Source organism: Carcharodon carcharias, chromosome 13 (assembly GCF_017639515.1).
Source record: "Carcharodon carcharias isolate sCarCar2 chromosome 13, sCarCar2.pri, whole genome shotgun sequence".
Lineage (NCBI taxonomy): Eukaryota > Metazoa > Chordata > Chondrichthyes > Lamniformes > Lamnidae > Carcharodon > Carcharodon carcharias.
The window spans coordinates 38642381-38655670 of NC_054479.1; the positions used below are offsets into that span (position 1 = coordinate 38642381).

A 13290-nucleotide genomic window follows, 5' to 3' on the forward strand; every position below is an offset into this window, starting at 1 on the left:
CCCAGCCCAACCTTATCCTTTTCCATAAATATCCTAAATCTAACTGAGTTATGGTCACTATCTCCAAAACGCTCCCAAACTGATATGCCTTCCACCTGCCCAGGCTCATTTCTGAATATTAGGTCCAGAACTGCCTCCTCCCTCGTTAGGCTTTCTACGTACTGTCTAAAAATGTTCTCCTAGAAGCAACTTAATAACTTTGCTCCATCCCTCCTTGCACACTAAAACTATCCCAGTTAATATTTGGGTGGTTAAAATCCCCGACTATTACTGCCTTATTATTCTTACACTTCTCTGAAATTTGATTACATATTTGATCCTCTATCTCTCCCTGACTGTTTGGGGGCCTATAGTACACACCCAACAGCGTGCTTGCCCCTTTTGTGTTTTTTACTTCACATTTGGCTTCATTTGATGATCCTTCCAAGATATCATCCCTCCTCACTGCTATAATTGATTCCTTGATCAATACTGCAACCCCCCTCCTCTTCACCCATTCCCTCTCTGCTTGCACTTCCTTAAGCTGCGGGGTGACCATGTCCTGAAACATGCTATCCACGACTCTCTCAGCCCCGTGAATGCACCATAGTGCCCCCAGCTGCTGCTCAAGCTGCAAAACCCAGAGCTCGAGTTGCTCCAGTTGGATGCACCTCCTGCACACATGGTCATCCAAACCACCAGGAGTGTCGAGGATTTCCCACATACTGTAGGATGGGCAAATCACCACACTGAGCTCCCCAGACATATCTTAACTAAATAGAATATGGACCCTTGCTTTTATTTGACCTTAGCATTTCCTCTTAGCATTTTCTATCTACATTCATGTCCATAATTTTCCTAAAATTAGTAAAGTCAAGAATGCCATCCCATAAATGACTTGCCTACACCGTGAACTTCAATAAGGAAATAATACCAGTGAGATGAGGAATTGTAAGAAAGAAACTTGCATTTTATATGATATGCCCACAGGTTCATTCATAATGCATGTATGTGAGCAGGGCAAAAAGAACAATGCACATTTACCTGTAGGGATGAACAACACCCCCTAATACTAACTTTCTTCAATTGAAATCCAAACAATGCTGGATTTTCAAAAGGTCAGTTGATAGATTTATGGCATTATGTTCAAATCTTGCTCATGCTGGGAGTGCAGCTGGTTCTGAGTGTAATTACTGTGAGTTTGGTGAGTAAGGGAGTTTGCTGAGGAAGGGATGGAGGTGCTCTTTTCTTGCTCTATCTTTCTCAGCCTCCAGGAGGCCAGGAGTTGAAAAGCTGCATGAGAGGGCCGAGTTTAAAAAAATCCAAGAATGACATCACAGGAGAGACATAAGGTCATTAGCTGGTGAGAAACTCCAGTCAGGGAGGTTCTTTAAGTAGCTGATAATTAGAAAAATGCATTATTTTAAAAGAAGTGGCTACTTAGATTTAAGTAAGAAACACAAGTAATAGGGAAGTAAGGTTAAGGCAAGGACAGGTAAAATAAAGTAGTACAAAATTAAGTTAACATAAGGGAAGTAAAATGAAGCCATGGCAGGACAGCTTGGTCATGGAATGCATATCCTGTAATATGTGGGAAGTCACGGACATTACGGGTCTCCTAATTGACCACATGTGCAGGAAGCATTGCCAGCTACAGAACTCGAGCTCTGGGTTTCAGAGTTCAAGTGGCGGCTGGAGTCACTGTGATGCATCCGTGGATTGCACGCTCAGAGAGGTGGTCACAGCACAGCTTTGGAGCCTGGAGGCAGAAAAGGAATGGGACCACCAGGTAGTCCAAGTGTACTACTGTAGGAATCCCCTGGGGTCCTGCTTGTCAATCCGTTTGGATACTGGCGAGGGTGTTGGTTCCTTGGAGGAGTACAGTCAAAGCCAAGTTTGTGGCACTGTACAGTGCTGTACAGGAGGGGTGGAAGGAAAAAGGAAGAGCTGTAGTGATATGGAATTCATTAGTTATAGAAAGAGACATGTGTTTCTGTGGCCATAGACATGATTCCAGGATAGTATGTCATCTCCCTGGTGCCAGGGTTAAGGCTGTCAGCAGCACATTCTTCTGGTGGGAGGGTGATCAGCCAGGAGGTCATGGTCCATGTTGATACCAATGACTTAGATAGGAAAGGGGTTGAGGTCCTGAAAGGGAGCTAGGCAGGAGATTGAAAAGTAGTACTTCTAAAGCAGTAATCTCAGGATTAGTCCCAGTCCCACATGCAAGTGAGTATAGAAATAGGAGAATAGAGTGATTGAACACGTGGCTGGAAAGCTGGTGTAGGAGGGAGGGCATCAGGTTTCTGAGGTATTGGAACCAGTTCTGGGGAAAGTGGTATCCATACAAGCCAGGCGGTCTACACCTGAACATGACTGGGACAAATATCCTCGCAGGGAGATTTGCTAGTGCTGTTGGGGGTGTGGTTTACACTAGATTGGCAGGGGGATGGGAACCTGAGGCCAAATTCAGAGCAGGGAACGAGAGATAGAAAATTAGTGACTTTGAAAGACAGAAGAAGCACAGGTTAAAAAGAACACAGTGCAGGAATTTGGCAGTGTTGAAAGGTGTATTTGTAAATGCAAGGAGTATAGCAAACAAAGCCGATGAGCTGAGGGCACAGATAGATACATAGCAGCATATCATCATCATTATAATGGAAACTTGGCTTAAAAGGGGGCAAAAATGGCAGCTCAACATACCTGGAAAGTTTTCAGACAGGATTGAGAGGTGGATAAAAAAAGGTGGGGGTGTAGCATTATTGGTTAAAGAATCAATTACAGCTGTGAGGAGGGATGATATACTAAATGAATCATCAAATGAGGCCATATTGGTTGAGCTCAAATAAAAAGGGGCAACCACACTGCTAGGAGTGTACTATAGACTCCCAAAGAGTGAAAGGGAGTAAGAAGAGCAAATATGTGAGCAAATTTCTGAGTGCAAAAATAATAGGGTAATAATAGTTGGAAACTTCAACTATCCTAATATCAATTGGGATACGTACACAGAGGGCACAAAATTCTTGAACTGCTTTCAAGAGAACTTTTTTAGCCAGCATGTAACAAGCCCAATGAAAGGGGGTGCAATTCTAGATTTAGTCTTAGGAAACAAAGCTGGGTAAGTGGATGAAGTAGCAGTGAGTGACCACTTTGGAGTTAGTGACCATAATCTAGTTAGATTTAGCATCATTATGGAAAAGGAGAAAGATAGAACAGGAGTAAAAGTTCTAAACTGGGGGGGAAGACAAATTTTACAAAGCTGAGAGGCGAACTGGTGAAATTGGATTGGATACAGCTATTGGGTGGAATCAGGCCAGATTTGCACAAAGTGTGGTGGTGGGCGAGTAAAACAACATCTTACCCGTCTGCCGTGATGGCGGGTTTTCACACTGTATCGTCCCAAACATTATTTATGCATTCCCAGAAAACATGCTGTTTCTATGATGGGCATGCTCTCATTTGCCTGCCACATTGTCACCTCACTGCTCCATCACGCAATGCACCACATTTAAAGTACAACCGTGCTCAGCACTTCCAGCCCAGGATAGCAGCAAAAGACAATAAGACTGCAGCCCTTGAGCACCCTTTAAATGCCATAGAGGCCTGCTGTGATGTCTTCTACCCCCTCTCTGGCCGCAGGATGGGCAGCAACATTACCACTCCGGCTTGGTAGGTGATGGCAGTGGTGACCAGTGCCAATGCTGCACAGAAGAGGTTGGCCAATGCAGATAAAGGATGAATGATCTCAACCATGCTGCCAGGGTAAGGCAACCATCTCATCAATCTAAACTCACACACTCAAGCCCATCACACATTCACTGGCATTTCACTCATTGCCAGCTCAAGGGACATCACCACCCATTCTCTCACACACACTGTCACATGTTCACCTGGCCTCATCTCCTCTGGAGACTGCTTCCTCAGCCTTCACTATCTTGAGGCCACTTGCACAGATCAGCATATGTCCCCACACACACCCTGGGATACCCTCCTTCCCTAGTACAGCCCTTGTCCTGAAGCCTCTCCCTTACCTGAGGCCACTTCTCCCCTTTCCCCAAGCAAGACCTTGCCCTGCAGCCATTGAAAAGCCACCCACATATGGCTGATCTAGTGGTACAGACCTATCCGTGAGCCCCCCCTAAAAGTGATGTGGTGCTGCCTGTGAAACCTGGCACTGATGACTGAGTGCTGCCCAAAGCAAGGTAGGCAAACAAAGAAATAAAAACAAAAAAACTGCAGATGCTGGAAATATAAAACAAAAACAGAATTACCTGGAAAAACTCAGCAGGTCTGGCAGCATCGGTGGAGAAGAAAAGAGTTGACGTTTCGAGTCCTCATGACCCTTCAACAGAACTGAGTGAATCCAAGGAAGGGGTGAAATATAAGCTGGTTAAAGGTGTGTGTGGGGGGGTGGTGGTGGGGGATGTTGGGTGGGGGGAGAGAAGTGGAGGGGGTTGGTGTGGTTGCAGGGACAAACAAGCAGTGATAGAAGCAGATCATCAAAAGATGTCACAGACAACAGAACAAAAGAACACATAGGTGTTAAAGTTGGTGATATTATCTAAACGAATGTGCTAATTAAGAATGGATGGTAGGGCACTCAAGGTATAGCTCTAGTGGGGGTGGGGGGAGCATAAAAGATTTAAAAATATTTAAAAATAATGGAAATAGGTGGGAAAAGAAAAATCTATATAATTTATTGGAAAAAACAAAAGGAAGGGGGAAGAAACAGAAAGAGGGTGGGGATGGAGGAGGGAGCTCAGGACCTAAAGTTGTTGAATTCAATATTCAGTCCGGAGGGATGTAAAGTGCCTAGTCAGAAGATGAGGTGTTGTTCCTCCAGTTTGCATTGGGCTTCACTGGAACAATGCAGCAAGCCAAGGACAGACATGTTGGCAAGAGAGCAGGGTGGAGTGTTAAAATGGCAAGCGACAGGGAGGTTTGGGTCATTCTTGCGGACAGACTGCAAGGGTTCTGCAAAGCGGTTGCCCGGTTTACGTTTGGTCTCTCCAATGTAGAGGAGACCACATTGGGAGCAACGAATGCAGTAGACTAAGTTGGGGGAAATGCAAGTGAAATGCTGCTTCACTTGAAAGGAATGTTTGGGCCCTTGGATGGTGAGGAGAGAGGAAGTGAAGGGGCAGGTGTTACATCTTTTGCGTGGGCATTGGGTGGTGCCATAGGAGGGGGTTGAGGAGTAGGGGGTGATGGAGGAGTGGACCAGGGGTGTCCCGGAGGGAACAATCCCTACGGAATGCCGATAGAGGGGGTGAAGGGAAGATGTGTTTGGTGGTGGCATCATGCTGGAGTTGGCGGAAATGGCGGAGGATGATCCTTTGAATGCGGAGGCTGGTGGAGTGATAAGTGAGGACAAGGGGGACCCTATCATGTTTCTGGGAGGGTGGAGAAGGCGTGAGGGCGGATGCGCAGGAGATGGGCCGGACACGGTTGGGGGCCCTGTCAACGACCGTGGGTGGAAAACCTCGGTTAAGGAAGAAGGAGGACATGTCAGAGGAACTGTTTTTGAAGGTAGCATCATTGGAACAGATGCAACGGAGGCGAAGGAACTGAGAGAATGGGATGGAGTCCTTACAGGAAGCGGGGTGTGAGGAGCTGTAGTCGAGGTAGCTGTGGGAGTCGGTAGGTTTGTAATGGATATTGGTGGACAGTCTATCACCAGAGATTGAGACAGAGAGGTCAAGGAAGGGAAGGGAAGGGTCAGAGATGGACCATGTGAAAATGATGGAGGGGTGGAGATTGGAAGCAAAATTAATAAATTTTTCCAAGTCCCGACACGAGCATGAAGTAGCACCAAAGTAATCATCGATGTACCGGAGAAAGAGTTGTGAAAGGGGGCCGGAGTAGGACTGGAACAAGGAATGTTCCACATACCCCATAAAGAGACAGGCATAGCTGGGGCCCATGCAGGTATCCATAGCCACACCTTTTATTTGGAGGAACTGAGAGGAGTTGAAGGAGAAATTGTTCAGTGTGAGAACAAGTTCAGCCAGACGGAGGAGAGTAGTGGAGGATGGGGATTGTTCGGGCCTCTGTTCGAGGAAGAAGCTAAGGGCCCTCATACCATCCTGGTGGGGGATGGAGGTGTAGAGGGATTGGACTTCCATGGTGAAGAGGAAGAGGTTGGGGCCAGGGAACTGGAAATTGTTGATATGACGTAAGGTGTCAGAGGAATCACGGATGTAGGTGGGAAGGGACTGGACAAGGGGAGAGAGAAGGGAGTCAAGGTAACGAAAAATGAGTTCTCTGGGGCAGGAGCAAGCTGACACGATCGGTCTACCCGGACAGTTCTGTTTGTGGATTTTGGGTAGGAGGTAGAAGCGGGCCGTCCGAGGCTGGGCAACTATCAGGTTGGAAGCTGTGGGAGGAAGATCCCCAGAGGAGATGAGGTCAGTGACAGTCCTGGAAACAATGGCTTGATGTTCAGTGGTGGGGTCATGGTCCAGGGAGAGGTAGGAGGAAGTGTCTGTGAATTGACGCTCAGCCTCCGCGAGGTAGAGGTCAGTGCGCCAGACAACAACAGCCCCACCCTTGTCAGCGGGTTTGATGACAATGTCAGGGTTGGACCTGAGAGAATGGAGTGCAGTAAGTTCAGAGAGAGAGATTATATAGATTTTTCTTTTCCCACCTATTTCCATTATTTTTAAATATTTTTAAATTTTTTATGCTCCCCCCACCCCCACTAGAGCTATACCTTGAGTGCCCTACCATCCATTCTTAATTAGCACATTCGTTTAGATAATATCACCAACTTTAACACCTATGTGTTCTTTTGTTCTGTTGTCTGTGACATCTTTTGATGATCTGCTTTTATCACTGCTTGTTTGTCCCTACAACCACACCAACCGCCTCCACTTCTCTCCCCCCACCCAACCCCCCACACACACACACACCTTAAACCAGCTTATTTTTCACCCCTTCCTTGGATTCACTCAGTTCTGTTGAAGGGTCATGAGGACTCGAAATGTCAACTCTTTTCTTCTCCGTTGATGCTGTCAGATCTGCTGAGTTTTTCCAGGTAATTCTGTTTTTGTTTAGGCAAACAAACCTTAAAGTCCTGAGCGAAGTGCAGCCCGCCAAGTGCACATCACTTCTGTGCTGTTGTGAAACACGTCGGGGTGTGTTCCTGCTGATGTGGATGGATGATCCAGTGATTTGGGGGGTTGTGGGGGGGACCACTGGAACTGTATAAAATGCAGGTTAGTCCACAGCTGGAGCTTTCTGTACATTTCTGTACCACATTACAGGAAGGACATAATTGCTCTAAGACAGTACAGAGCAGATTTACAAAAGTGTTGCCAGTGCTTTAAAATTGCAGCTATGAGGATAGGCTAGGGTTGTTTTCCTTAGAACAGAGGAGGCTGAGGGGTGACTTGATTGAGGTGTACAAAATTATGAGGGGCCTAGATAGGGTAGACAGGAAAGACTTGTTTCCCCTAACTGAGGAGCCAATTACCAGGGGGCATAGATTTAAGGTGATTGGTAGAAGGATTAGAGGGGTCATGAGAAAAACTTTTACACCCAGAGGGTGGTGGGTATCTGGAATTCACTGCCTGAATTGGTGATTGAGAATGAAATGCTCAGTTCTTTTAAAAGGTACCTGGATCTGCACTTAAAGTGCTTGACCTGCAAGGCTATGGATGAGATGCTGGAAAGTGGGATTAAAATGAGTGGCTAGGTTTTTTTTCCTCTTTTATGGCCGGTGCAGACATGATGGGCTGAATGGCCTCTTTCTGCACCGTAACTTTTCTCATGGTATGTTATCTTCCAGAGGGACTGATTGCTCTCTGTACTTTTCATTATAGATCTAGAACTATCTAAAAGAAAAGTGCTATGGGTAAAATTTTGTAATTTTTACACTGACTTACCAATAGCAGTCCAGATGTTAAGACTACTTTGAGCAGCATTAAGATCATTGAACAAATTCCAAGGAAGGCTTAACCCAGCAGTACATCTTTCAACCAATTGTTAGGAACAGGTGTTGTGCATGCAATTAACTTCAACCACTTAATAAATCATGCAGCATCACTGCTGGAGGTGGTTGGGCTGAGACTGTTGCCGCCTGAACTTCACTGTGGCATAATTAAGAAATTCGGTGATCCTGGCCTGGGCACTTGCTGCAGTGGAATAGGAGCCAATAATAAAAGGAGACATAAGTGCCTGAAGATGCAAAATCTATTCTGTTTCCATGCCTTTCCTTTACAAAGTTGAGAGAGGCTGGGAATACGGAGGAATTATTAGCACCTGACTAAATGCTCCTAATATCACTGGTTGCTTGCTGCAGTAAGTAGATTATTATTCAGTCATTCAGAGATGTAAGCCTCACAGCTTTCTGAAGCTGAAGCTATTTTCATTTAACTGATTCATGATAAATGTATGTTCTAGGAAGTTTGCATGATATGTATGAGTAGCATTTTAAATTTATGCCATCAAATTCCTAGAATGAGGTTAAAATAATTTTGGATTGTGCAATTCACTGAATTATCATGATACACGAACGAGCTTCTACATGGCAATATAGAGTGGATGCATTCTCACTGAATGACACTATCAGCTTGGCTTGGTGCCAGCACCTTGCATCTGAGTTAGGAATGTTCAGTCCCCAGGCCAGGACTGGAGCATTCTTTAGTGTAGCACTAAGAGAGTGCTGCACTGTCAGGTAAGATGTATTTTGGATATATTGTTAAACCAAGGGCCCTGTCTGCCTATTCGGGTGGGAGTAAAAGATCCGACGACATTATTGAGAGTGAAAAGGAGCTCTTCCAGTATGCAGGCCTGCATTCATCCCTGAGCCAACGCCAGCAAAAGTGGGTTAACTCATTATTTATCTCTTTCAATTTGCAGGAATTTGTGGTGTACAAATTGGCCTTTAGATTTGCCTAAGTAACAGTAACCATACTTCAAAAGTAATTCACTGGCTGTGCGTCACTTTGGAACATGCCGTGGATGTGAAAAGGCCTTTGATGCTACAGCTCACTCTTTCATACATCTGCCTCTAATGAGTTAACCCATTAACAGTTCTGAAGAAACCATTGATATTATTCAAATTTGGAAGGTGCTTAGATTTGGTAAATGTCTGGTGTACCAGGTGATGGGCTGAGTCTACCAGGTCACACTTACCTGATTTGTAGCTACTATTATCTCTTCCAAATTGAGAAGAGACTGTGGATTTTCCCCCTCATTGTGGAATGGAAAATCCTTCATGTTAGATTTTTGTTGGTGTTGCTTCCTCTACTCTTGGCACCACCATGTCCTGGCATTGCCCTTCCCAGTCCATCTTTATTTTCTTTTCCCTTCAGTTTGTATGTTCCCATTACCTCCAGATATTGCATTTCATTTCCACCTCGCTGTTGTGATTTATCCATCACCAATCATGACTCCAGCTTGTGCACTTCAAGTTGTCCCCTCTTTTTTGGGAGGGGCATTCCAATTCTGGCCCAATTTCAACTTTAAAGAACCGGTGGAACCTGTGAGTGACATTTTCCTACCGCGCAGCCACCAGTTATCCCGATTTCAAGTTTCGTTTTGAACAATAACGGAGTTTCCCTTCAACAAAGAGAAAAAAACAAAAAAACTGCGGATGCTGGAAATCCAAAACAAAAACAGAATTACCTGGAAAAACTCAGCAGGTCTGGCAGCATCGGCGGAGAAGAAAAGGCTCGAAACGTCAACTCTTTTCTTCTCCGCCGATGCTGCCAGACCTGCTGAGTTTTTCCAGGTAATTCTGTTTTTGTTTTCCCTTCAACAAATCTCATCTCATATCTCCAGTGCCGTGTGCCCCCTCCCTAGATTAACAATGGCCCGTGTTAGCATTAATCGGCCTTGCGGAATACACAGCAGTCGATGTTATCTTGTCAATCAGTTTGACATAACAGATTATCCACAGCTCGTGTACAGACTATAATATCCTCTTAAAAATAACATTATAAATAAATACACAAGTACCTGAAAAAGATAACACATGAAAAAAAAATAGACTGAACAAATATTTAGTCACGCATCTAAGAGACGAATTGCCCATTTCTGATGAAGAAGTGAGAATAGCAAGAGTTTATTAAACAATGGCGCAAATTAAGGCTCCCTTTCCCTTGATCAGTGGGATATAACTGTGCTCCGAGATTGACTCACTTTCCGATAGCCAAAGACACGTCTTCCTCACTAAGGTTATCCTCTTGACATTAAATTCCTGTCAAGCTTTGGTGGGATCCGAATAAACTCAATGTGCAGCGAGGTTGGACAATGACGAGATTGGCATCGGGACAATTCAAACTGCTCGAGGCTATTACACCTCAAACATACCCACACTTTGCCGTTAAGAACCTCGGAAAGATTGCACTTTGCTGCAGTAGTCCTGTCGCTGAGCTGGGGACTATTTCCTTGACACCAGCTCAACACTGTGGGCTCAGGAATTAGTCATTGGCATTTGGAATTGTCGACAGCCACTGCTAACATTAAAAAAAAATCAGCCAATCATATTGGAATCTGCCGTTGCCAGATAACATCTTGGATTTAAAGTGACAGTACCTTATGTTCCACCATAATTACAGTGTCGTTTATTTACTTTGCTAAACACCAGCGTCTGCTGCAGCACTTCAAATTTTGTTTTATTTATTTGATAGACTTGTATCATTTTGATGTGAAACCTGTTGCTTTCCCAAGCCCTTTTATACACACACCTGTGGACATGAACCTTTGCATAACCCACTTGGGTCCACGTTATCGAATATGATTTAGATGGAACCGGCTTCTGGTGCTGCAGAAAACCAGCGTTTAAGTGAGAATAAACGAAGGACCAATTCAGCAAACATTTTTCCAATAACCGAACGTAACTGGTGCCAGATCCAGGGCAAACAATTTCTGCTGAAGCTAACTGTTGATCAACGCCCTACGCGAATTCTTGATGTTTAAATCATCGCGCCGATTCAAATAGGTATAGTCCTGAACTACCGCCGCCCCACTATTGTTATCATTCTGACACCTGATGGGAGAAGTTGTATTCTGCCTCCTACCGTCCATATCCAGTCTCTGGATGATCACCTCCAGTTCCACCTCATTAGGCATGTAGCCCAGCGATCGCATTGCCATCCCCAGTTCCTGCTTCGAGATAAAGCCATTCCCATCGCGGTCAAAGACTTTAAAAGCCTCGCGGATCTCTGTTGGGAGAAGCCAGGTTTAATGGCACTCACACGGAGGGTATTGTTTAATCTGCAAGATGTGCTCATTCATTTATAACATTCTGGTTCTTTGGAAGTTGCAACAACTGGAAAATACAGAGAGAAGTCAAATAGCGCGCTTCCTTTTGGATGTCATTCAATGGTCTCAGGTTGATTTGGGACACTTTTAAAAGATTCGTGGTCAAATTTGTGGCTCTCCCTGTGCAACTAATTCGTGACAAAATTCTCAAAGAAGCACGCGATCTTGTGAATATATACAAATATTCGTGTATATTAGTTGGCAGAGACTATTAAAGGGGCTGCTGAAGTGTGGCACCGAACCATTTAGACCTCTTTAAACTCATGACAAATTTTCATTGCTGTTAAAGTTACCCAGCGTGCGGAAGCGGATGAATCAGAAACCCAGCAACACGTTCGCACGTTGGCACAAGACCTGTTCATGCGCCCAGGGAATTGCCTCCAATCTCTGTAGATTACTTGGGAGAGTGATTGATGTCTAAGGCTGGACAGATCCTTTGGCTTTAGTGCAAACTGTCCACCTCAGCCCCAAGGTAAAACAGCAGATTGTTCCCAATAATAAAAACTATTAAATTGACATGGACAAGGGAAAATGGGTCCTGGTCTTTCTCCCACCATTGGCTAGTGAAACCAGCAGACGCGCGCTGAATGCCAATGCCCTGTAACCCAACTAAACACTCGCCCCCTTTCCCCAAAAGCTTTGCTTTTCCTTTCACACATTCCATCTGTTTGTGTAGCAATATTTACGGGAGGAGGGGGGGGGGGGCTCTGTTTATCTTTACCTATCTAATGAACTCGCTCTATGACTTAACTGTCTCTAAATGCTTCATCTCTCCCTCCCTCTCTTTGTCTCTCAAACACTTCCATAGTCAGAATCCTCTCCTTTAACTACAGAGAAGAGATATGGGCTCCCTCTCAGCAACAGTTTTTAAGGATGTGACAACGCCGTTAAAGGAGGGTTGCTGGTGTAGCATGAAACAAACATGTCACAGTCCTCGTAGGTTACACGACCACGATGTGCAATAAGACAGATGGATAACACTAACCTTCCAGTTCATCCTCAGGTATGTCAATGGGGTCTTGATTGCTGAGGATATCAGGGATCGTATAAATACCCCTGTACATTAAAGTCGCAGTCACCGGGTGCATTGGCATTTTTAATCTCCAGATCACAAAGACTCTTCACCCTGATCTTCATGCGGCGAGTTTGAAGGAACCTTCCCTTTCTGTCACTTCCAGTGAATCAGCACACGGGAGCCAAGCGAAAGACATGATGGTGTGGCATTAATTTCTGCGAAGGAATCCGCTGCAATCATTTCCCTGCGATTAAAGGAGCTCCGAGCTCCTTGCACCCCCTGTCTGGCTTTCCCCCACACCTCCCCCCACCCACCCCGGTCTCTGACACGTGGCTTCACTCAGACAAATTCTATCTGACACTGAAAAGGAACCGGGAGAGCGGCTTGGAAATCAATCAGGTCACAGTGGGCAGCTCTGCTTTAGCGTCAAGCCTTAGTGGATCTGTAGTTAGGTTCCCGAATTGTGAACCTTACTCTGAGGTTTCATTATCAACAGCAACCCCCCGCCCCCGCCCCTCTTCATTATCAATACCCCAGGCTTTCCAAAATGTGACTGATTAATTTTCAAGCCCAATTTATTTATTATCAAATTCACAACAATCGGATCTTACGTAAGCACCAATTCACTGGATGCAATTAAATGACGGCTGATAAATATAAACCCCTTTCAATGTTCGTTTTAGCGCAAATCTTATTGTAGTTCCAGGAAGGCTGGTAAAGGAGCCCAGTCTCTAGAGCGGGGAAGAGACATGTCTCAGGAACTACAGCAGGACCATTTGAAATGTTATTTCAGCTGAGGTGGAGGCAGAATATCATCAAGTAAAGGTACAGATATTTAACCCCCACCTCATGGACCCCAATCAGGCAAAACTAGAAGGGGCAACTGATTCTCCCCAATTCAAATGGGCACAGATATATTGAAGTGGCAAGTCAGGAACCAAGGGAGAAGTTGCTTCCAGTTGGATTGTAAATGTGAGAAGCCAGCAGCAAAGTGAAACCAAAGAAAACCATACTTTCAGATGATT

General features: G+C 45.0%; 1 protein-coding gene across 1 annotated transcript in view; it reads right to left on the minus strand.

The window, feature by feature from the left end:
- Positions 1-12344, minus strand: part of LOC121286395 (calcium-binding protein 7) — an 81318-nt gene extending 68974 nt beyond the window's left edge. The window contains exons 1-2 of the mRNA XM_041203487.1: positions 12236-12344; positions 11007-11150 (exon numbers count right to left, since the gene is read on the minus strand). Coding sequence (XP_041059421.1) covers positions 11007-11150; positions 12236-12344 — 253 coding nt within the window. The remainder of the gene's footprint in view (positions 1-11006; positions 11151-12235) is intronic.
- Positions 12345-13290: the final 946 nt, after the last annotated feature.